The following is a 25,266-nucleotide window of genomic DNA, read 5'->3' as shown; positions in this document are numbered from 1 at the left end:
GGAGTGAAGTTGAGAGCTAAAATGGACTTACATGATCAGTGAGGTAAGATAGAGGGGAGAGCTGGTTGAGTGTCTTCAGGACATCTCTACTTGGAGGTCTTGCTGACACCTCAGATTCTAAAACTGAACTCCTTCTGCCAGCCAAACTCTGTCCTCCCCCTCACTTTTCCATCACTTCAGACAGCATCACCATCCTACCTGTCTCAAAGCCCTTAACCTTGGTGTTATCTGATTCATCTCCCTCATTCAACACACATATTCAATCTATCATCATCACCATCATCCATTGTATTTATTGAGCGCTTACTGTGTGCAAAGCACTGTACTAAGCGCTTGGGAAGTACAAGTTGGCAACATATAGAGACAGTCCCTACCCAACAGTGGGCTCACCAACTGAATTTACAGTTGGTTCAGTCATTGCTATTCACAACATTGCTAAAATACACCCTTTCCTCTCCATCCAAACTGCTTCCATGTTAATCTAAGTAGCTATCCTACCCCTCCTTGATTAACGCATCAGCCTACTTTCTGACTGCCCTGCCCCTAGTGTCTTCCCCAATCCATTCCACACTTCACTCATTTTTCCACAACATGTTCAGTCCATGTTTCTGCACTCCTCTAGAACCTTCAGTAGTTGCTGCGTAACTACTTCTGCATGAATGCTTTGTGGTTCCAAATTTAGGGCTCTCAGGATGTACCCTAGCCCTGGCATTCCTTGAAAACTGTGATCATTTCCTGCAGCAATTATAAGACCATTTGGGAACTGCTGGATTCCTAAAACATATACAGCTGGTTCCAACAGGTTCAAGCAGAATGGGATTCTTTCCTAAAACTCTTGGGAGAGCAATAAGAGGTAACAGATTTTATTTTTTCTGACAGGCAACTCTGCTGTGAGCCCACTGATGGGTAGGGACTGTCTCTATATGTTGCCAACTTGTACTTCCCAAGTGCTTAGTACAGTGCTCTGCACACAGTAAGTGCTCAATAAATACAATTGATTGATTGAACAAACACTAAAAACCTTCAACTCAAGACTGGAGTAGCAGTTTCTCTCCCGTACTCTTCTCCAATTCTTCAGAAAGGAAGACACTTAGACAAAAGCTTTTGGTAGTATTTTATCTGGTCTGGTTGAGGACATTCATCTACAATGAAAAAGTTTTACAAATATGACTGGCCACATCATTTCAATTGCAATAATGGGGAGAGACTAAACAAAATGTCACTGTCACTTGCAAAAAACCGGTGAAGATATGTTACAGGCAAAAATTTAAAAACCACTGTCATTTCCCTTTCCCATTAGGAAGCTTGGTTTGCACACACTGATCAATATACTTAAAATTATGTTTCCTAGGAAGACGTCTTCTCCAAGATTCATCTAGACAACTGGTCTGTGCCCATGCGCCATGACGGGTGGCACTTGCAGGAAAGGCAGTCTCTGAATTTCAGGGACACAAAATTGAGCTATTATGATGGGGTCTGGGTATAAAACAAATAAACCCTAAAAAAACAAACAAAAAAACGATTTCCAAAACCATTTACATAGAAAGGCTTCTTAATACAGCCAGGGGAGAGAGAATGACAATCAACCTGGGAAGCCTAAGTTATCATTACTTTAATAAAAAAATTAATATCAGGTCTAAAACAAGACAGGCCCTATTCCTTCTAAACACTTCAGGAACTTGGCTAATCATCTGCATCCATATCTAGTCCAGGAATTCCCCGGATTTGTTGATGCACATGCCCTAATAAAGGCACAGGTTCTTCCTCTGGAGGCATGTCTAAATCAGATTGTTTCCCATTACTGCCTTCAGGCAAAATTGTGGTCTCCATTACCAATTCTCTGGTTCCAGATCTCCCTTCCCTTTCAGATGGCATTCTTGTTTGGGGGTTGACCACTCCAAAGATGTCATTTTCCTCTTTATTCTTGTTTTCTTCCATTGCTATACTTGCTCTTTCCTCCAGGTTTCTGCTGAGTTGGCCCTCACCTCCATCTACATCTTCTTGCTCTTTTTCTTCCTCTGGATCATCTGTGAAGGGATTTTCACCCTGTTAGGTTAAACAGAGCATGCAGTCAGTGATATCACCCAATTCCTTCCAATAAGAGATGCAGCAAGCCAGCCTATGAAAGTTCTCCTGAGCCAGTTATCCTACCCTTTCTAACCTCGTCCCTTCCCCTCCCCTCTCCCCCGGAGGACAGATTAGGAAGTAGCAGTGAATAAAGAACTGGAAAGGAGAAAAGAAATAAATTCCAAAGGTAAGAAAAAATAATTTAATTGTATGGTTAAAGCATCAACATTGAGTGAAAAGCCTCCAGTTCTTCTCCTCCTTTTTTTTAATGGTATTTGTTAAGTGCCATTCATTCACTCATTCAATCGTATTTATTGAGCGCTTACTGTGTGCAGAGCACTGTGCTAAGTGCTTGGGAAGTACAAGTTGGCAACATATAGAGATGGTCCCTACCCAACAACGGGCTCACAGTCTAGAAGCCAATGCCAGGCACTGTACTAAACACTGGGGTCAGTACAAGATACCCAGGTCACACACAGTCCATGCCACACATGAGGCTCACAGTCTTAACCCCCATTTTACAGATGAGGTAAATGAGCTGCAGAAGTTAGGTGAATTTTTTTTTATGGAATTTATTAAGTGCTTACTATGTGCAAAGCACTGTTCTAAGCACTGACTTGCCTTAGGTCACACAGCAGACAGGTGGCAGAACCAGGATTAGACCCCACATCTTTCTGACTCCCAGAGAGTACAATACAGTAGAGCTGGCAAACAGGTTCCCTGTCTAGCTTATCAAATTCATTCCTTGTATTGGCTGCCTATGAGGATAAAGTCATACGCAGGAAGAACTTTAGAAAGTACTACAAATTACAAATACTCAATTATTAACTCATAAATCACACTATTAAAAAAGGGAATCAGGAACTAAACTTTTTCCATGAAAATTCATATCATCCCATGACTCTACTATTCATTCATTCATTCAATCGTATTTATTGAGCACTTACTGTGAGCAGAGCACTGTACTACGCTAATATTTCCTCTTCCCATTTGTATCACAGATACACACACAAAAAACTCCCACTTACTTTAAAAATCTATTCTTACCTGTAATTTGGATCCTATTCCCTTTCATCTTTAAAAAAAAATATTTCCACCCAGTTCTCCTATTTTTTTAAAAAAAATATTTCCACCCAGTTCTCCTATTTTGCCTCTGCCATTATATGAGCATAAGTGTCTCTTACTGATAAAGTAAAAATCAAGGGATGACTGAATATTTACCCCCTCTCCCAACTACTCCTTCTGTCCAAGGACCCTGAACAGGATAAACACCCTGGCTACTTTCAATTTTCTCTCTTTTGCCTTCTTAGAGTCCAATGGACTGTAACCCCCTTGTGAGCAGGAAACATGCCAGTACATACTACAGTACTCTGCACAAGTAAGCCCCTCAATAAATACCACTGATTAACAGGCCTGCTGCCACATGAATATTGGGCCTTTCACATTAATGGAAACAATCCACCTCAACTCTGAAAACACTCCACAGGCTATATTTATAAACTATTTTTTGAGTTTATTGTTTTGACTCTATTTTGTCTGTTTTCCTTAATACACTGGCAGCCTTGAAACCATGGTCACTAATTGACATACTCTTTCTAGAAACTCTCTGACTCTGATTTTACTCTCCCAGTTCTTCCAGTATAATTTTCACATATTTACCCCTTTACTATCACTGAAATCACACCCTTATCCTGTTCTAACTGGTATATTATAACAGTTTTCATAGAGGTCTCATCCATCAAATGGCTCCCATTTTTAGATTAATCAGTCACTCAATTAATGGAATTCAAAGAGCACTTACTGTGTGCAGAGCGCTTGAGAAAGTACAAAACAGAGCTGGTAGACACAAGCAGCTTACAATCTATCTTTTTTTGCACAACACCATTCCACTCCTCAAAAATCCTTTTCTTCCCAAACGTCACCATAACTGTTAGCTTCTAAACACTCCTGAAGATAATCTTGTAAATCCATTTTTTTTCACAACTGCCCCTGCACCCCAAATTATACTCTTTAATCACTTAAACTAATATAACAGGAATCAGCGTGGCCTAGTGGATAGAGTATGGGCCTGGGAGTCAGCAGGACATGCGTTCTAATCCCAGCTCTGCCACTTGTCTGCTGAGTGATTTTGGGCAAGTCACTTAATTTCTCTGTGCTTCAGTTACCTCACCTGTAGAATATGGATTAAGACTGTGAGGCCCATGTGGGACATGGACATTGTCCCATCTAATGAGTTTATATTTTCACTCCAGTGCTTATTCTGTACTCTGTACTGTACTCAGTGGTTTCAAGGCAGTATATTAAGGAAAAGGGACAAAATAGAGCTTACTAAACATAGCCTGTAAAGTGTTTTCAGAGTACAGTACCTGGCACATACAGCGCTTAACAAATACCATGGGAAAAAAAAAAGTAATGGCAACTGCTGTCACTATCACTACCACCTCATCCACCTCAGAAACTGCCCCAGTAGTCACGGTCTTCAGATGGGTTCCTTTTTTATAATGATATTTGTTAAGGACTTGCTTAGTCCTTCAAAAATTCAAAAATACAACTGAATGAATGTGCCAAACACAGTATTAAGCAGTGGGGTAGACACTAGATTAACAGTGTCTTGATCCCCTTGATACAGGCTTGATCCCCATTTTACAAGTGACTCAGAAGTTAAGTGATTTGTTCAAGGTCACATAGCAGACAAAAGGAGAAGGGATTAGAACCTTGCTCCTCTGATTTACAGCCCAGACTCTTTCCACTAAGATACACTGCTTCCTTTAGCTAATCCTGAACCTTTCTCATCAGGCCAGCCAAACAAGTCACTTTAATATTCAAGCCTTTATTTTCTTTGACTTTTCTTTAATAATCCTGTTCATTCATTCATTCAATCGTATTTATTGGGTGCTTACTGTGTACAGAGCACTGTACTAAGCGCTTGGGAAGTACAAGTTGGCAACATACAGAGACGGTCCCTACCCAACAGCGGGCTCACTCTATTTTAATTCCTTGAAAATAAACTATTTGGTTGAAGGGTGCTACACAAATTATAACTTCCCATAACAATGTAAACAGCACAGGATATATTTCCAAGATTTTTAAAAATGAAGAAACTGATCAAAAACAGAATACAGTTATGTTCATTCATTCATTCATTCAATTGCATTTATTGAGTGCTTACTGTGTGCACAGCACTGTGCTAAGCGCTTGGGAAGTACAAGTCGGCAACATATAGAGACAGTCCCTACCCAACAATGGGCTCACAGTCCAGAATGGGGAGACAGACAAAACAAAACAAAACAAAACAAAGCAAAACAAAGCATAACATGTAGACAGGTGTCAAAATCATCAGAACAAACAGAATTAGAGCTATCTGCACATCATTAACAAAATAAATAGAATAGTAAAAACGTACAAGTAAAATAAACAGAGTAATAAATCTGCACAAGTATATATACAGGTGCTGTGGGGAGGGGAAGGAGGTAGGGTGGGGGGATAGGGAGGAGGAGAGGAAAAAGGAGGCTCAGTCTAGGAAGGCCTCCTGGATGAGGTGAGCTCTCAGTAGGGCTTTGAAGGGAGGAAGAGAGCTAGCCTGGCAGATGTGTGGAGGGAGGGCATTCCAGGCCAGGGGTTTCCTTACAGAAGCAGCGTGGCTCATTGGAAAGACCATGGGCTTTGGAGTCAGAGGTCATGGGTTCAAATCCTGCCTCCGCCAACTGTCAGCTATGTGACTTTGGGCAAGTCATTTAACTTCTCTGTGCCTCAGTTACCTCATCTGTAAAATGGGGATTAAGGCTCTGAGCCCCCTGCAGGACAACCTGATCACCTTGTAATTTCCCCAGTGCTTAGAACAGTGCTTTGCACATAGTAAGCGCTTAATAAGTGCCAACATTATCCCCCTTCTAGACTGTGAGCCCGTTGTTGGGTAGGGACCATCTCTATATGTTGACAACTTGTACTTCCCAAGCGCTTAGTACAGTGCTCTGCACACAGTTAAGTGCTCAATAAATACGACTGAATGAATGAAAGGACATGGGCCGGGGGTCGATGGCGGGACAGGTGAGAACAGGGTACAGTGAGGAGGTCAGCAGAAAGAGGGGTGGAGGGTGCAGGCTGGGCTGTAGAAAGAGAGAAGGGAGGTGAGGTAGGAGGGGGCAAGGTGATGGAGAGCCCTGAAGCCAAGAGTGAGGAGTTTTTGCTTGACTCATAGGTTGACAGGCAGCCACTGGAGAGTTTTGAGGAGGGGAATAACATGCCCAGAGCATTTCTGAATGAAGATAATCCGGGCAGCAGAGTGAAGTATAGACTGAAATGGGGAGAGGCAGGAGGATGGGAGATCAGAGAGGAGGCTGATGCAGTAATCCAGTCGGGATAGGATGAGAGACTGAACCAGAAAGGTAGCAGTTTGGATGGGGAGGAAAGGGCGGATCTTGGCAACATTGTGCAGGTGAGACCGGCAGGTTTTGATGATGGATTGGATATGTGGGTGAACAAGAGAGCGGAGTCGAGGATGACACCAAAGTTGCAGGCTTGTGAGACAGGAGGGATGGTAGTGCCATCTACAGTGACGGGAAAGTCAGGGAGAGGGCAGTGGAGATAAGGAGTTCAGTTTTGGACATACTGAGTTTCAGATGGCAGGCATACATCCAGATGGAGATGTCCTGAAGGCAGGAGGAGACACGAGCCTGGATGGTGATTAACATTAGCATTATTATTATTGGGGCGTTTATGGGAGTTGAGCAAAATTAAGGAGGAATGGGCATGAAGCGTGTGAGCAGAGAGACAAGTTGAAAAGATACCAAGAAAGACGAGAAACACTGAGAAGCAAACAAAGGAAAAAAATCTGCACACAATTTTTCTCCTACAGAGCAATGCAAGCAAAAACTTGGTGGCGGGTGAGCATTCTGCCATTAAGCCTTCCAAAAGATTTGGCTCTGTGTTACAGAAGCTATTCCTGCCACAAAAGCTATTCATTCATTCATTCAATTGTATTTATTGAGCACTTACTGTGTGCAGAGCTATCCCCTAACATTTATGTCATTAACAGAGGAAACATAGAGGTAACAACAGCATAAGCTCCTTCAGTAAAGAACATGAATTAGAAGCCTAGTTGCCAAAGCTGGAGTCTATACAGACTCAAAAAATGCCTTACGTCACTTGTATCCCTGCTGCCACCAACTTTCTTCTGTATTCACAGGAATTTCACAGGGACAATATGAGGCTGAAGACCAAGTGTCTAACTTCCCTGCTTTAGAAAACTAAAAACTGAACTGATTCTAATAATCCATAGAAATATTGCTGACTTTCTGAAGAAGAGAACTGCAAAAACTCTATAACTAACAATTTCCCTACAATTACAATTACCTTCAAAAAGACCTGTCACAATTTCCAGTCAGGGCCCCAAATCAATCAATCAATCAATCAATCAATCAGTCAGTCAATCAATCAATCAATCAATCAATCAATCAATGCAGCATGGTCTACTGGATAGGGTATGGATCCAGGAGTCAGAAGGGGACTTGGGGGTTCTATTCCTGGTTTCTCCACTTGTCTGTTGTGGGCCCTCCAACAAGTCAATTAACTTCCCTGGGCCTCAGGTACCTCATCTGTAAAATGGGGATTAAAACTGAGCCCCATGTGGAACAGGGACCGTGTCCAAACTGATTAGCCTTCATCTACCCCAGTACTCATAACAGTGCTTGACACATAGTAAGCAGCTAACAAGTATCACTGTATTATTACTGTTATTAATACTAATAACATTAATGGTATTTTAACATTAATGGTATTTTATTGAGTGCTTACTATGTGCAGAACACAGTACTAAGCACTTCAGAGAGTACAATACAGTGCAACTGGTAAACACATTCCCTGCCCCCAGTGAACTTGAGTCAAAGAGGGGGAGACAGACCTTAATATAAACAAGTAATTTATAATGTGTAATTTAAAGATATAGCTATAAGTGCTATGGGGCTGGGGATGGCTTGACTATACAATGTCCAAAGGTCACAGATTCAGTGTATAGACAATGCACAGTTTTACTTTATTTTTTAAAATTTATTTTACTTGTACATAGTTACTACTCTATTTTATTAATGATGTGCATATAGCTATAATTCTATTTATTCTGATGGTTCTGACACCTGTCTACTTGTTTTGTTGTCTGTCTCCCCCTTCAAGACGGTGAGCCCGTTGTTGGGACGGGACTGTATCTATATGTAGATGACTTGTACTTCCCAAGACTTTTACTTCGCAAGCGCTCTGCACACATTAAGTGCTCAATAAATATGATTGAATGAATGCATAAGAGAGGGCAAGCCGGGGAAAAGAGGGCTTAATTGGGGAAGATCTCTTGGAAGGGTTGTGACCTAAGTAATGCTTTGAAGGTGGGGAGAGTGGTGGTCTACCACATATGGAAGAGGAGGGAATTCCAGGCTATGGAGGAGATAGGTGAAAAGGAGTGGGTGTTGGGACAGACATGAGTGGGGCACAATGAGCAAGCTGGTGCTACAGGAGCGGAAGGTGTGGGCTGACTGTAGTAGGAGATTGTTGAGTTGAGGTCAGTTTAGTCAATCAATTGTATTTACTGAGCATTTACTGTATGCAGAGCACTGCACTAAGTGCTTGGAAGAGCACAATATAACACATTCCCTGCCCACAATAAGCTTGTATTCTAGAGGGAGGAAGAGTCATTCATTAGTATAGACAAGGTAAGTTGGGGGGAGCTGGTTGAGAGCTTTTAAAGCAGATGGTAAGGAGTCTCTGATGTGGAGGAGGATGGACAACTACTGGAGCTTCTGGAGGAGTGGGGAAACATGTTCAGAATGTTTTTGTTGAAAAATGGCCTTTGAATCAAAGTGAAGTATGGACTGGAGTGGGGAGAGAAAGGAGGCAAGGAGGCCAGCAAGGAGGCTGATATAGAAATCAAAGTAGGATAGTATCTGCACGGTACCAGTTTGAATGGAGTGCAAAGCTAGGATGTTACAGTGTTGTGAAAGTAGAACCCACAGGTTTTGGTGACTTACTGAATATATGGGAAAGAGATGAGTCCGGGACAATATGAAGGTTACGGGCCGGGAGGACAGTGGTATTGTCTGCAGTGATGGGAAAGACAAGGGAAGGACAGGGTTTTTGCATGGGAAGATATGGAGTTCAATTTTAGACATGCTTAGTCTAAGGTATCAGCAGGACATCCAGGTAGAGATGTCCTGTGGACAGGAGGAAATGCAAAATGGCAGGAAAGGAGAGGTCATGGCTGGAGATATGTATTCACAAATCATCTGCATAGAGATGGTAGTTGAAGTCATGGGAAAGAGTGAATTCTTCAAGGGAGTGGGTGTAGAAGGAAAATACAAGGGAACCTAGAACTGAGCCTCAAGGGATCCCTGCTGTGAGAGGACGAGAGGCAAAGGAGTAGCTAGCAAAAGAATCAGAAGGAAAGGTCAGTCAGATAGGTGGAGTCCCTTCCCTCCTTCCCTAACTACCACCTTCAACTGCTCACTCTCCAATGGCTTCTTCCCTACTGCCTTCCAACATACCCCTCCATCTCTCTCCTACTTTTCCCCTCCAAACTCCTTGGGCAAGTCATCTACACTCACTGCCTCAAATTCCTCTCCTCCAGTCTGGCTTCCATCACCTTCACTCCGCTGAAACTGCCCTCTCAAAGGTCACCAATGATCTCGTCTTCTCATCTTGCCAAATCCAACAGCTCCTCCTCCATCCTAATCCTCCTTGACCTCTCAGCTGACTTTGACTCTGTGGACCATCCCCATCTCCTCAGCAGATCCACTCAGTTGGATCCACTAACTCTGTCCTCTCCTGGTTTTTCTCATCTCTTTGGCCATGCACTTTCAGTCTCCTTTGCAGGCTCCTCCCCCTCCTCCTCCCAGCCTTTCTACAGCCCAGCCCGTACACTCTGCCCCTCTGCCACTGACCTCCTCACTGGGACTCGTTCTTGCCTGTCCCATCGTTGACCCCGGCCCACGTCCTTCCTCTGGCCTGGAATGCCCTCCCTCCACACATCCGCCAAACTAGCTCTCTTCCTCCCTTCAAAGCCCAACTGAGAGCTCACCTCCTCCCGGAGGACTTCCCTAAGCCCCCCCTTTTTTCCTCTCTATCCTCCTCCTCCCCTCCCCATTGCCCCCCTCCCTCCCTCTGCCCTACCCCCTTCCCCTCCCGACAGCACTTGTATATAATACGATGGCATTTATTAAGTGCTTACTGTGTGCAAAGCACTGTACTAGTAAGCGCTTAATAAATGCTATCATTATTACTAGGCGCTGATATTTGTACATATTTATGACTCTATTTTATTTTTACATATTTACTATATATATTTGATTAATGATGTGTATATAGCTATATTTCTATTTATTCTGATGGTACTGATACCTATCTACTTGTTTTGATTTTTGTCTGTCTCCCCCGCTTCTAGACTGTGAGCCCATTGTTGGGTAGGGACCGTCTTTACATGTGGCCGATTTGTACTTCCCAAGCACTTAGTACAGTGCTCTGCACACAGTAAGCACTCAATAAATACGACTGACTGACTGAATGAATGAATGAACCCCTAACGGCGGGGGTCCCTCAAGGTTCAGTTCTGGGTTCCCTTCTATTCTCCATCTACACTGACTCCCTTGGAGAACTCAACTGCTCCCATGACTTCAATTATCATTTCTATGCAGATGATACCCAAATCTACATCCCCTCCCCTGTTGTCTGTCCTCCCCCTCCAGGCTCGCATCTTTTCTTGCCTTCAGGACATCTCTACTTGGATGTCCTCCCAACACCTCAACTCAATATGTCCAAGACATAGCTCCTTATCTTCTCTCCCAAAACCTGTCCTTGCCCAAGCTTTCCCATCTCTGTGGATGGCACAACCATTCTTCCCGTCTCAAAAGCCCATAACCTTGGTGTCATCCTTGACTCAGCTCTCTCATTCACCCCACAAACTCAATCCATCACCAAATCCTGTCGGTCTCACCTTTAAAACATTGCCAAGATCCACCCATTCCTCTCCATCCAAACCGCTACTGCGTTAGTACAATTATGCACCCTGCCCCACATAGACAACTGCATCAGCCTCCTTGCTGACCTCCCAACCTCCTGCTTCCCTCCACTCCAGTCCACGCTTCACTCCACTGCCTGGATTATCTTAAATCTCCAGTGATTGTCTACCCACCCCTGTATCAAACAAAAACTCCTCACTATTGGCTTCAAAGCTCACCATCACCTTGCCCCCTCCTACCTCACCTTCCTTTGCTCCTTCTACATCCCAGCCTGTACAATCTGCTCCCCTGGTGCTAACCTTCTTACTGTGCCTCGCTCTCACCTGTCTCACCGCCGACTCCTGGACCACCTCCTACCTCTGGCCTGGGGCACCCTCCCTCCTCAAAGACAATCACTCTCCCCTTCTTCAAAGCCCTACTGAAGGTGCACCTCCTCTAGGAGGCCTTCCCTGACTAAGCCCCACATTTACTCAGCTCCCACTCCCTTCCACGTCAGCCTGACTCACTCCCTTTGCTCTCCCCCCTCTCACGGCACTTATGTATATATGTATATTGCTGTGATTCTATTTAATCATACTGATGCTTGTTTACTTGTATTGATGTCTGTCTCCCCCTGTTGGCCAGTGGGGGCAGTGACTATTTGCTGCATTGTACTTTCCAAGCACTTAGAGTACAGTGTTCTGCACACAGTAAGTGCTCAATAAATAGGATTGACTGAGCGAATGAACAGAGGGCAATGTCAGTGAAGCTAAGACTGGATAAATTTCCAAGGAGAAGAAACTAAATTCTTTCTCCCCACTGCCTTATTAGAGGTCCATAATGAAAAGGCCTGGATTCCAGCATTCATTCTTTAATTAATTAATTCAATCACTGGCATTTATTGAGCACTTACTGTGTACAAAGTACCGTACTAAGTGTTTGGAAGAGCACTATATAATAAAAAACAGATATATTCCTTGCCCACAATGAGCTTATAGTCTAATCAATAACCAGTCTTCAATGACAATACCGGGAGGTTGGCAGATTTTTGGCAGGGCTTACCTTAAGGTATCGTTCTAATTTCATGCTGATGAGTTTATTGTTGAGGATACTGCGAGCGACAACAAGTGATGACTTTTTTGACTGATCCATCATGAGCTAAAAAGATAAAGCACATGTGTAAGACTGATTGGAAGTTCAGTCAAGGGGCTTTTGGCAAACCAGTCAGTACCAAAATATTACCTGGAGGCACAAGTCATTAGTTTTTTTTTTTAATTAACACAAATTATCTTCTTCCTTCTAGACTGTAAGCTCCGTGCAGGCAGAGAATGTGTAAACCATCTATGGCTTCTTCCCCACTGTGTTTGAACATACGTACACGATCCATTCTTGTAAAAAAAACTCTCCCCTGACCCCACAGCTCCCTCCAGTTATCACCCTTTCCCTCCTACCATTCCTATCCAAACTCCTTGAGAGAGCTGTCTACACCGTTGTCTCAAGTTTCTCTCCTCCATTCCTCTCCTTAACTCCCTCCAATCTGTTTCTGTCATCGTAATCACTATCATCATCGTCATCACTGGCATCATCCCTGGAATTTATTGAGCGTTTACTGTACACAGAACACTGAACTAAGCACTTGGGAGAGTACAAACGGAACAAATTTGGAAGAAACATGCCCTGCCCAGAGTGAGCTTACAGTTTAGAGGGGGGAAACAGGCATTAATAAGTGTAACTGCAAATAAATAATTTATAATACATACTCTATAGGCATGTATGTAAGTGCTGTGCTTTTGAAGGTGGGACTCCAAAGTCCCAGATTCCAAGGGCAAAGATGATGCACAGGGGAAAATGAGCTGGGGAAAAGAGGGCTAATTCGGGGAAGTTCCCTTCAATCAATCAATACATCAGTGGTATTTATTGAGCACTTATTATGTGGAGAGCACTGTATTAAGTACTTGGAAAGTACAATCCAACAGTATCACACGGGAAAATGAGCAGGGGAAAAGAGGGCTAAATCGGGGAAGGTCCCTTCAATCAATCAGTACATCAGTGGTATTTATTGAGCACTTATTATGTGGAGAGCACTGTATTAAGTACTTGGAAAGTACAATCCAACAGTATTAGCGCACCTATTCCCTGTCTATAACCATCTTACAGTCTAGAGCGGGAGACAGACGTTAATATGAATAAGTAATTTATAATTTATAACTTAAAAGATTTGTACATAAGTGGTGGTTGGTTGTGGGTGGGCCAAATATCAAAGTGCACAGACTATGCAGAAGGAAAAGTGAGATCGGGAAAAGAGGCTTAATCCGGGGAGGCCAGTTGAAGGAGATGTAACTTTAAAAGGTGGGGAAAGGGGAGGTCTGGTGTATATTGAAGGGGACTAGTTCCAGACTAGAGGGAGAATGGGGGAAAGGGTCAGAAGAGAGATAGATAAGATGGGGGCAGGAGAGTGAGCTGGCACTAAGACAGTGGCATGTGTGGGCTGTGTTGTAGTAGAGTGACATATGGCCTGGAACAGGCAGAGACGGTAGTCAGGGAGATCAGCAAGGAAGCTAATACAGCAGTCAAGGTGGGATAGGTCCCTCTCCCAGACCATCACACCAGCACAATTCCTCCATTTCCTTCCACTGACTGCTGAGCTACCAATTAGTTCCCTCAGCCAATCAGTGGTCACTGGCATTAGTGTCCACTCCTCCTGGCAGGGCATTGAGGGACCTACTATTCTGGACTCTTTGCTACCATGTGACCAGGATCTGGGGCTTGGATGCTGGGTAGAGGCTGGGTGCCAGGTTGGATCTCCCACTGGACCCCAAAATGCAGGGTGGAGCCTGGGTCCCAGGATGCCCCAAGGCTGAAACCCTGGTTGCAGGAGTTCCAGGGGACACCCAAGGAAGGTCGGATCCAACTCTGCCCAGAGCATATGAGGTAGGGTAGATGTGGTGAAGGAAACAACATGGCCTATTGGATAAAGCACAGACCTGGGAGCCAGAGGACATGGGTTCTGATCCCAGCCTTTCCACATGCTGGCTGTGTCCCTTGGGGAAGTCACTTACCATTTCTAGGCTTTGGTTTCCTCAACTGCAAAGTGAAGAGTCAACACCTGCTCTCTCTCCTACCAAGGCTGTGACCCACTCTGTGACCCATCCATTCAGTCACCAATAGCGGCCGGTCTCACCTCCGCAACATCGCCCAGATCCTCCCTTTCCTCTCCATCCAAACCACTACCCTGCTGGTTCAATCTCTCATCCTATCCCGACTGGATTACTGCATCAGCCTCCTCTCTGATCTCCCATCCTCCTGGCTCTCCCCACTTCAGTCTATACTTCACGCTGCTGCCTGGATCATCTTTGTGCAGAAACGCTCTGGGCATGTTACTCCCCTCCTCAAAAATCTCCAGTGGCTACCAGTCAACCTACGCATCAGGCAAAAACTCCTCACTCTCGGCTTCAAGGCTCTCCATCACCTCGCCCCCTCCTACCTCACCTTCCTTCTCTCCTTCTACAGCCCAGCCTGCAACCTCTGCTCCTCTGCCGCTAACCTTCTCACTGTGCCTCGTTCTCGCCTGTCCCGCCGTCAACCCCCTGCCCCCGTCCTCCCCCTGGCCTGGAGTGCCCTCCCTCCACACATCCGCCAAGCTAGCTCTCTTCCTCCCTTCAAAGCCCTACTGAGAGCTCACCTCCTCCAGGAGGCCTTCCCAGACTGAGCCCCTTCTTTCCTCTCCCCCCTGCATCCTCCCCTACCCTACCTCCTTCCCATTCCCACAGCACCTGTACATATGTTTGTACAGATTTATTACTCTACTCATTTTACTTGTACATATTTACTATTCTATTTATTTTGTTAGTGATGTGCACCTAGTTTTACTTCTATTTATTCGGATGACTTGACACCTGTCCACATGTCTTATTTTGTTGTCTGTCTCCCCCTTCTAGACTGTGAGCCCATTGTTGGGTAGGGACCGTTTCTATACATTACCAACTTGTACTTTTACTTGTACTTGAACTTTCTTCCAAGCGCTTAGTACAGTGCTCTGCACACAGTAAGCACTAAATAAATACGATCGAATGAATGAATGAATGTGGGCTTGGAGCTGTATCCTGCCTGATGAACCTGTATCTCTCTTGGTGCTTAGGACAGTGCTTGACACTATTTATCAGTAAGCGTTTAACCAATACCATAAGGAAAGGTGGAGTGGTGGGCAGGGGCTACAACCATGTCATAAGAAGTCTAAGAACTTACTCCAAATCCAGACACACACCACGTACAGAAATATGAAACTTGTCTGAAGAATCTTTCTAGTCTAGCTGGAAGAAAACTGAACACTAATAAGATTTTTCCCAACTATGAAGTAAGTTTCCAAACTATAAAATTACTTTAAAATGGCATTATCCTTGACTCTTCTCTCTTGTTCCACCATATTCAAGCCATCACTAAATCCTGCCAGTCAGCCTTTACATCGCCAAAATCCATCCCTTTCTGTCTAAACCACTACATTAATGCAAGCACTGATCCTATCTTGCCTTGATTATTGTATCAGCCTCCTTGCTGACCTCTCTGTCTCCTGTCTCTCCCCACTCCCCACTCCATTCTGCCACCCTTCTGCATTTTCCTTTGAAAACATTTCCCCACTCAAGAAACTCCAGTGGTTACCCATCCACCTCTGCATCAAACAAAAACCCCTCACCACTGGCTTTAAAGCAATCACCTGGCAATTAAAGCCAGCAATCACCTGGCTTTAAAGCAATCACCTCTCTCACCTCACTACTCTCTTACTATGACCCAGCCCGTACACTTCGTTTCCTCTTGTGCTAATCTTCTCACTGTACCTCAGTCTCATCTATCTCACTGCTGACCTCTTACCCACATCCTACCTCTAGCCTAGAATGCCTTCCCTCATTAAATCGGACAGATAATTGTTCTCCTCCACTTCAAAACCTTATTGACAGCACATCTCCTCCAAGAAGCCTTCCCTGACTTCTCCCTTCCTTCTGCGCCACTCTTTACTTGCTCTTTCATTTATCACAAGAGAAGCAGCATGGCTCAGTGGAAAGAGCCCGGGCTTGGGAGTCAGAGGCTGTGGGTTCTAATCCCATCTCCACCACTTGTCAGCTGTGTGACTTTGGCCAAGTCACTTAACTTCTCTGGGCTTCAGTTCTCTCATCTGTAAAATGGGGATTAAGACTGTGAGCCCAGGCGGGACAACCTGATCACCTTGTATCCTCCCCAGCACTTAGAACAGTGCTTTGCACATAGCAAGCGCTTAACAAATAACATTATTATTATTATTGTTGTTTTTATCCTCCCTTCCATTCCCACAGCACATATGGATATTTCTTTATAAATCTACAATTTATCTATACCTATCTATCTATTTATATTAATGTCTGTCTTCCCCTCTAGACAGTGAGCTCATTGCCAGCAGGAATGTGTCTGTTTGTTGTTATACTGTGCTCTCCCAAGCGCTTAGTAAAGTGCTTTGCATAAAGTAAGTGCTCAATAAATACAACTGAACTAACTGTATGAATGAATGAATGAATGAATGAAGTTCAACAGTCACTCCATTTCACCTGATGATTATTCAACAGTTCATTTTCCTTTCTTACCGGATGTGCATCAGGAAGGCAGATAGTTGCTTCAATATCTAGCCTCAGGTAAAGTGGGATCAAAAAGAATTTGGAACTCTTCTTCCCCAATAAGGAAAGAAAAGAGCACTTGCTACCTGCATCAATTTGAACCTAAGGGTTTTGCTTAACACTTTTGAGAATGATGCCAGGATCATTTTTCTACAAAAATGTTCAGGATATGTCAACCCACTCCTCAAAAAACTCCAGTGGTTGCCCATTCACTGCCGTATCAAATAAAAACTACCCACCATTGACTTTAAAGCACTCCATTAACTTGCCCCCTCTTACCTCACTTCGCTATCCTCCTACTACAACCTACCCCGCACACTTCACTCCTTTAATGCCAACCTTCTCACTGTGCCTTGATCTCACCTACCTCACCACTGACCCCTCACCCTCGTCCTGCCTCTGGCCTGGAACACTCTCCCTCAAATCTGACATACACTGTTCCCTTCTTTAAAGCCTTATCGAAGGCACATCTCCTCCAAGTGGCCTTCTCTGACTAAGGCCCACTCTCCTCCTTTCCCACTCCCTTCTGCTTCACCCTGAATTCATCCCATTGTTCACCCACCTCCCAGTCCTACAGGACTTATGTACGTATCTCTAAGTTATTTATATTAATGTCTGCCCCCACACCCATCCAGACCGTAAACTCGCTATGGGTAGAGTGTGTGGATGTGTGTGTTTATTGCATTGCTCTGCACACAGTAAGTGCTCAAAAAATACGATTGATTGAATGAGTGAATGAATTTTATGAATGAATGAATGAATGAATGAATGAATGAGTGAATGGGATATTTAAGGGCTGTTGCAGGTATTCGATTTTTCACACCAATGAAAAGACTTTGTGCTAAAACCTTTCTGTGGAGCCTAAAACAGGTAAAGCAATTACACAGCCGAACTACAGGAGGTGAAAAGCTGGGGCAGCAAGGTAAAATAAACAAGACAGAGTGCCTAATAACACTCATCCCATTTCCCCTTTCTCTGAATGACAAGTACCAAGGGATGGTAAACAGTGGCGAGATCCTGTAGCCACTGGGCAAGGTCAGAGCTGAACAGTGAGCTGGCTCACTCATTCTTCTTCCCTTTCTTCACTTCTCTCCATAAAAAGACCTTAATAGAAACACCACAGAAAAGAAAAATCCAACTAAAATAACAGATCAAGGTTCTTTTGATTTCCCCCAGGTGTGTGTTATACCATCCTTCCTTTCAGTGTAAGTTCCTGGATGACACAGTTGGAACCTTTTGGCTTTATTATGATTTGTTCCTAGCAGGCACACATGCAAACATGGATGCTATTATATAAGTATTAATGATGAAGTGGGAATTTGACTTTAAAACTATAGATAATAATAATGGCATTTATTAAGCACTTACTATGTGCAGAGCACTGTCCTAAGAGCTGGGGAGGTTACAAGGTGATCAGGTTGTCCCCCGGGGGGCTCACAGTCTTAATCCCCATTTTGCAGATGAGGGAACTGAGGCACAGAGAAATTAAATGACTTTCCCAAAGTCACACAGCTGACGACTGGCAGAGCTGGAATTTGAACCCATGACCTCTGACTCCAAAGCCCGTGCTCTTTCCACTGAGCCACGTTGCTTCTCAGTTAAGCCATATTTATGGAGTCTATCTCCCTAGGAAAGAGAGAGTACATTCATTCATTCATTCAACCGTATTTATTGAGTGCTTACTGTGTGCACAGAACTGTACTAAGCACTTGGGAAGTACAAGTTGGCAACATGTAGAGATGGTCCCTGCTCAACAACAGGCTTACAGTCTAGAAGTACATCTGTTATTCACTTAGTTGTTACTACTGTATTAAGACTAGTGGATTTCCCAATAAGCCCTGGCCCATTTTGGATTTCTCCCCATCTAGACTGTGAGCTTGTTGTGGGCTGGACTGTGTCTGTTTGGTGATATACTGTGCTCTCCAAAATACTTAGTACAGTGCTTTGCATGCAGTAAGCATTCTATAAACAGGATTGATTGAATGCTAATAATAATAATTCTGTTATTTACTAAGTGCTTACAGTGTGCCAGGCACTGTACTAAGAGCTGGGGTGGATACAAGCAAATTGGGTTGGACACAGTCCCTGCCCTATGTGGGGCTGACAGTTTCAATGCCCATTTTACAGATGAGGAAACTGAGACATAGAGAAGTGAAGTGACTTGCCCAAGGTCACACAGCAGACAAGTAAGTGGTGGAGCTGGAATTAGAGCCTACAGCCTTTGGACTCCCAGGCCCATGCTCTATCCATTACACCATGGATACCCCCATGTCAAATTTGGGGTTAGGGCGTGAGATTGTAAGAAGGGGCAATTTTCCAGGAAAAAAAAGGAAAGCCCTAATATCATTTTATTTTATTAACGTAGGCACTTATACCATTTTTCTATTGTAAAACATGTCACCCAGGCTACGTAAACAAATTTTCACAAAATGTGTGACATGGCAGGATTCCTCATATGATTGCAGAAACTCCAAGACAGCTCCCCTCAGCAGCTTCTAGGTAGAAGATTCACGTCTTTTTTTTCCAATGTAATAATTGGTGACAGGAGAAAAAAGTTGAGCAGAGTTCTTTATAATAACTAGCTAAAGACAAAAAAGATATAAAGATACATTGTGCCAGAATTCTTGCCATTAGCATTTGATAATAATCATGGTACTTGTTACACACATCTATGTGAAAAGTACTGTTCTAAGCACTGAGTGCTCAGTACAGTGTAATCAGGTGGGACACAGTCCCTGTCTCACACAGGACTCAGAGTCTAAGTGCCAGGGAGAACGTGCTTTGAATCCCCATTTTACAGATGAGGAAACATAAGATACAACTGTGAGCCCATTGTTGGGTAGGGACTGTCTCTATATGTTGCCAACTTGTACTTCCCAAGTGCTCAGTACAGTGCTCTGCACATAGTAAGCACTTAATAAATACGATTGAATGAATGAATGAATGAGTGATTCGCCCAGGGACCTGCAGCAGGCAACTGGCAGGCCAGGGATTAGAATTAAGATCCTCTGACTCTCAGGTCTGTGCTCTTCCATCAGGCCACGCTGCTCCTCATTTCACCAATGCCTATTTGGAAAGGAGGGTGAGGTGTTGGGCTTGTACCACATAGAGGCACACATACACCTTCACTATGTCTTTGCAACACTTCTGTTCTCTCTTCCTGCAAATATATATTTTTTCCGCTCACCATATTGCATACACTTAATGTTCTGCTTTTGTCTATTCTTTGTGTTTTGTCCAATAAAATTGGGTAGTAGGAATGAATACTGAACATAACCCATCAGGGTGCTCAAGGAGAAAGAGAGAGGATGCAGTTCATTCTTTCAAAGCCTTTCAACTGTATTTACTGAGGGCTGAATGTGTGCAGAGCACTGTACTACGTGCTTTGGAAAGTACAACATAACAATAAACGGTGACATTCCCTGCCCACAACAAGCTTACAGCACAGAGATATCAATATAAATAAATAAAATTACACATATGTACATAAGTGCTGTGAGACAGGGAGGCAGGAGGGAAAAGGGAGCAAGTCAAGGCAATGCAGAAGGGAGTGGGACATGAGCAAAAGTGGGGCTTAGTCAGGGAAGGCCTCTCGGAGATGTGCCTTCAGTAAGGCTTGAAAGGGGGAGAGTAGCTGTCTGATGGATTTGAGGAGGGAGGGCATTCCAACCCGGAGGCAGGATGTGGGCTAGGGGTCGGTGGCAAGACAGGTAAGATTGAGGCCCAATTAGAAGGTTAGCAGCACTAGAGGACAAAAGTGTGCGGGCTGGGTTGTAGAAGGAGAGAAGCGAGGTGAGGTAGGAGGGAGCAAGGTGACAGAGAGCTTTAAAGCCAATGGTGAGGGGCTAGAGTGTTTTTAGAAGCAGGGTGACATTTTTGTAGGAAAGTGATCCAGGCAGCAGAGTGAAGCACAGGCTAGAGTGGGGAGATACAGGAGTTTGGGAGGTCAGCAAGAAGCTGATGCAGTAATCCAAGCGAGACAGGAGGAATAACTGTATTAATTCAGTAGCAGTTTGGATGGAGAGAAAAGGGAAGATTTTAGTAATGTGAAGGTGGAACGAACAGGATGTGGTGATGCACTGAATGTATGGACTGAATGACAGACAGGAGTGAAGGATAATGCCATGGTTATGGGTTTGTGAAACAGGAAGGATGGTGGTACCATCTATAGTGATAGGAAAGTTAGGGGGAGGATAGCATGCAGGTGGGAAGATAAGGAGCTCAGTTCTGGACATGTTAAGTTTGAGGTGATGGGAGGTCTTGAAGACAGGAGGAGATGGGAGACTGGAGAGAGGGAGAATGATCAGGGCTGGCAACGTAGATTTAGATGTAGATCCAGTAGTTTGTATTTAGCTCAGAATAGGCCTGTCAATTACCAGATGGGGTGATTGGCTCCTCATCTCCCCAGTCTTGTCCTGATCATAAGAGTGACTGAGATGCCTCTCCCTTAAGTAGATTTTGTCCTTGGAGTTCTTCACATCCCTAATATCCTCTGCTCCTTCTTCAATTCTCCCATTAGGTACACTCACTGAATTTTCTCTCACAACCAGCATCTGAAAGACCCCCACCTCCACCAGCAGTGTTGTTGAAGTTGGAATAAGAGTAACTAATGCTGCCAAGATTGTGTCATAGCCTTCTTTCTGTTTGCTTCAAATAGGGCTGAAATTGCCATACTGGTTCCAGTTGTAGCCAGGATTGTTGCCTCCATTCCCACTGGAATGCCCATCATTGCCATTGAACTGACCTAGATGCTTAACATAGTGCTCTGCACACACTAAATTCTTGAAAAATACCAGCAGTTGTTTGAGTGTCTGAGATTGAAAGCATGTCCAACTTACCCTGCGGTTGCGGTTGTGTTCCATTGTTTTGAGGTGCTTCTGTATGATCCCAAATTGCATGGGGATAAAGAGGTCACAGGCTGCACAGTGAGCTGCTTCTACTTTTTTCACAAAGTGTTCCATACCAATTTCTGCAACAGAATAATTTTATTTTCAGGAGCAGCTCTTCAGTTGTAATCAAGGGACTGCTTAAGTAAAGCAATCTGAAATAAGAGCCCCTCTGGAGGTTAGTTTAAATCTAGTATTTTAATCAGTGAATAGAGAAAGAGGACTCACAGGTTGCTGACACAAGGAAGCCTAGAGACTCCACTGGCTGGGGGTCACCTAACTAGCAGATGAATCACTTTCCCAGTAAGTCACATTTAGTTCAGGAGGTATATGATCTTGCCCTTCTGATTTACTGTTTACCTTGAGCAACCAGAGCTCTGACATGTTAGCTCATAAAGAGACAAACTAATGCTGAACCTGGTCTCCAGAGGGACCATCACTCTCTCTGAGAGAGAAAACCAAGAAGAGTGGGGTATAATTCCTATCTGAAGCAAAGATAAGCCAAACAAGCCATAACAGCTGAGCATTCCAAAGTCTTTTAAACTAAGTCCTTTCCCTCAGTTTCATCTTCTCCTCTTGGGACTATCACCTTGAGTGAGATCTTGGTCTTTATAAATTTGCTGGATCACACCATTGAGGTTTTCGATAGCTTTACGTCGGTCCTCTGTCTTCTTGGTTTTATTGGTTACATATTCCTGTCAAGATCAATAAAAAATTATAGTTGAAAACACAACCCTCCCCGCAACCCCATGTAATCTGGTGGGTCCTCTCCAGCTGGAGCAGAACAGGCAGAAGACATGGATGCAGTCTTGTGGCCTCAGTGGCTCCTCTTCCATCAATCAGACTGGACTGTCAAGGCCTCTACGTCATCTGGTGTGGTGGGACAGGGAGGGGTCTTCTCCTGTCCCGCTGAAGCAGGACACATAGAAGGCAGAGCTTCACCCACAACTTTTAAGCCTTTAGATTGCTCAAAAGGTTTTGGCTGTTGGGTTTTGGACCAGTCTGCCGGACCAGTGAAGAACTTGAAAACTGCTAAAGTTCTTATTTTTAGTTATTTAATCTGTTTTCATTTTTTTAGATTTGTTTTGCATCTTTTTAAAATCTTACCGTACTGTACTTTTATCCAGTGATAAGCAGAGTACCCTAATGAATGAGATATCTGACCCCACTCTTCCCAAGACCTTACTTTAACTTCTAGTTTTTCCTTCAGACCTACTCCAAAACTTTCTGGGAGGTGAAAGTTATCTTTTCCCTTTTACCAGAAGAGAAGTGGAGGAGTCTGAACAGTACACTTTAAGAATGAATCTCAGAATCTGAACCTTCAGCTTCCAGTTCTAATCTTACATTAAACATACAGAGCAAATTATTGTTTTGTTATACATTGGTCTATTCTCTCTTCCATTCTACATGGCCTAACACATACTCTTTTGGGTCAATTAAAAATAGGGTGAAAAAAAACAAATAGAAAATACCTGGAAAACTGAAATTTTTGGAGACATAGGGGAGGTCAGTGTTATTAACTGGCCGAAGGAAGAGACAGACTCACCTCCAGAAAGTCAGCTGTCTGCTTGGGTAGCTTGGTACCCACAAACTTGAAGTGTTCCTTGTGGAACTTGCTGTCCAAATGGTTGGTCATTTCATCCTCATAGAAAGTACGATACTTGCACAATGAACACACAAACTGAATCCTGCAGAGACAAGTGGCAACCGTTAGGGGAAAGTTTACCGAGGAGGCACTGCTGCCAGCAACTGATCCTCCCTGCTCTAGAAGGGCTGAAAGCCCTAAAAATAAAGCAGGTTTACCCCAACCCTCTGTTCTCCAGTGCCTAAGGTATTCATTGGCTCTTTTGGGAGTAGTAAGGGGGAAGGCAAGTTTTAGGATCCAAATCTCTCTCCCACTCACAAATTTAAGGGATCTGCAAGGGAAGGAAATCTACCCAAAAGGTGTACGATAGGTTAATTGCAGGTAAGATTTACTAGGCAATGTTGGTCAAGTTGGGTTCCTTATAGGACACTAGGGATAAATATTCTAACCAGCTAGGAGGAAGTGCTGACAAAGGGGCAGTAGCAGGGGATCAGCTTCCAACTCATATAAGAAGGACCAATAATGGCCAGGGGACACCTGCTCTGTACAAGGAAATAATGCACTACAGGAAACCAGTTTGGGCAGAGAAAAGGAAGAAAAGGTATTGGTCCTTATAATGCAGAAACGTAATTGATTCTTTAAGGCCCAACTGAGAGAATCTGTATCCTCCTGGGACTTCCTCCTTAATTCAGCTTTGCTTGGTACAGCGGGAGGGAACTGGGCCCAACTCTGACCCTGCCTCTGTGGCTACCGCTCATTTTCCTGTTTCAAGAATAGACAGTCTAACCTGGAAGAAAGTTGCCAACAAGATAGCAGCTAGAAAGCCACTTGCATGGAAGAGACTTAGGGCTCTAAAGCAGACTCCCCAGAGGAGAGGTGGGAGGGCCCAGGCTCAATGCCAACTGCGGCAAGGGACGGAGGAGGCCAGCCTCTACCGAGGACTCAGGACGGGTTCCTACCTCTGCCATCCATAACTGGGCCACGGGAACAGCTTTGTCTGAAGAGCCCAGGGGCCCGGCGCCGACTTGGCAGAGGAAGATCCAGCAAGAGCAAGAACTTGAGGCGGAGGCAAGCACCAGTGCGGGGGCCCTGAGGGCAAATAGACCCGACAGCAGGGGGGAGTAAAAGGCTCAGCCTCCCACTAGGCACACGCTGAGGCAAGCTAATAGGCTGATCCTGCCAGCTTGGCAACACAAAGGAGAGGGAGCTTCTGATTGACTGGGCAGGGCCCAAAGCTGTCGATATTCCCTCTTTTGGCGCTTCTGCCTCTCCCAGGCACAGTGCCAGCTTATTGGCCACAAGATGGGGGCCAGAAAGGTGCCTTGGAGTCTTTGCTGAGCTGGCCCCCTCCCCCAGGGGTTGGGGACCCCTCAGTACCTCTGGGCATGCATAGTGCCCTAAGTGCTGGAGCTTCTGGACAAAGGTGCCAAGCAGTGTCGGGTCCCGAGCTGGAGAAGCAGAACAGTTACAAGGCGGCCTCTGAGGGGTTGGGAATGGGAAAAGGAGGGTGATCAGTCAGCTCTTGGGTTTTCAGCCAAAGCCCAAGGGAGCCCAACTGATGGGAAGCAGGGTCCATGCACGGAAGAGCTGGTGCCAAGTACCATGGTAACACTGCCCCTCTCAGAAGAGAGAGAAATGAGGAGGATGTTTCTTGAATACAACACCCTTTTCTACTGGTTCCAATGATCCTTGGGGAAACAGAACCCCAAGGGCTGTAGGGTGGAAGTTTCTAGGGTAGTAGTAGGAAACAGGCTCTTTGGAGCTCTAGGACACCCAAAGGTCAACCAGGGCAGAATTTGGGGGTTAGGGAAAAGCGGGGGAAGGGGAAAAAAGAAAATCTTACCTTTCCACCATGCGGTCTCGTTGCCGTTTCTTCTGTCTCTCCTGTGTCTTCTTGCCAGCCTGCAACTTCCGTTTGATCTGACTAATCTCTTCCTGGATTGTCAGGGTTCCTGCAAAAAAAGAACAGGAAAATCAAAGTACCTACACATTCACTTCCAGGCAAACAGGACTGATTTAGGGCCACCCCACAGCCACCAGCAAGATCACCAAGTCAACTTCTTTAAAAGGAAATGAACAGCTCTAAACTATATCTAAAGTTAATCTAGACAACT

At 44.4% G+C, this 25,266-nt stretch overlaps 1 protein-coding gene across 3 annotated transcripts in view; it reads right to left on the bottom strand.

Annotated features, from left to right (window-relative positions):
• Positions 1 to 1,100: 1,100 nt before the first annotated feature.
• The window catches only part of LOC119946748 (A-kinase anchor protein 8-like), a 110,091-nt gene continuing 85,925 nt past the window's right edge, over positions 1,101 to 25,266 (bottom strand). Inside the window, exons 8-15 of one of the 3 annotated variants that reach the window (XM_038768184.1) lie at positions 24,996 to 25,104; positions 24,530 to 24,600; positions 24,112 to 24,241; positions 23,114 to 23,255; positions 22,157 to 22,262; positions 21,520 to 21,650; positions 12,105 to 12,200; positions 1,101 to 2,046 (exon numbers count right to left, since the gene is read on the bottom strand). In XM_038768184.1, the coding sequence (XP_038624112.1) occupies positions 1,684 to 2,046; positions 12,105 to 12,200; positions 21,520 to 21,650; positions 22,157 to 22,262; positions 23,114 to 23,255; positions 24,112 to 24,241; positions 24,530 to 24,600; positions 24,996 to 25,104 (1,148 nt within the window). In that variant the 3' untranslated portion in view covers positions 1,101 to 1,683. Of the gene's footprint in view, positions 2,047 to 12,104; positions 12,201 to 19,050; positions 19,264 to 21,519; positions 21,651 to 22,156; positions 22,263 to 23,113; positions 23,256 to 24,111; positions 24,242 to 24,529; positions 24,601 to 24,995; positions 25,105 to 25,266 lie in introns of those variants that run through there. The other 2 variants (XM_038768186.1, XM_038768185.1) reach the window with 2 other exon arrangements.

This window comes from Tachyglossus aculeatus, chromosome Y3, assembly GCF_015852505.1.
Source record: "Tachyglossus aculeatus isolate mTacAcu1 chromosome Y3, mTacAcu1.pri, whole genome shotgun sequence".
NCBI classification, from domain to species: domain Eukaryota; kingdom Metazoa; phylum Chordata; class Mammalia; order Monotremata; family Tachyglossidae; genus Tachyglossus; species Tachyglossus aculeatus.
Note: the sequence above shows the minus strand (reverse complement) of the source record. Positions and strands in the feature narration are given on the sequence as shown.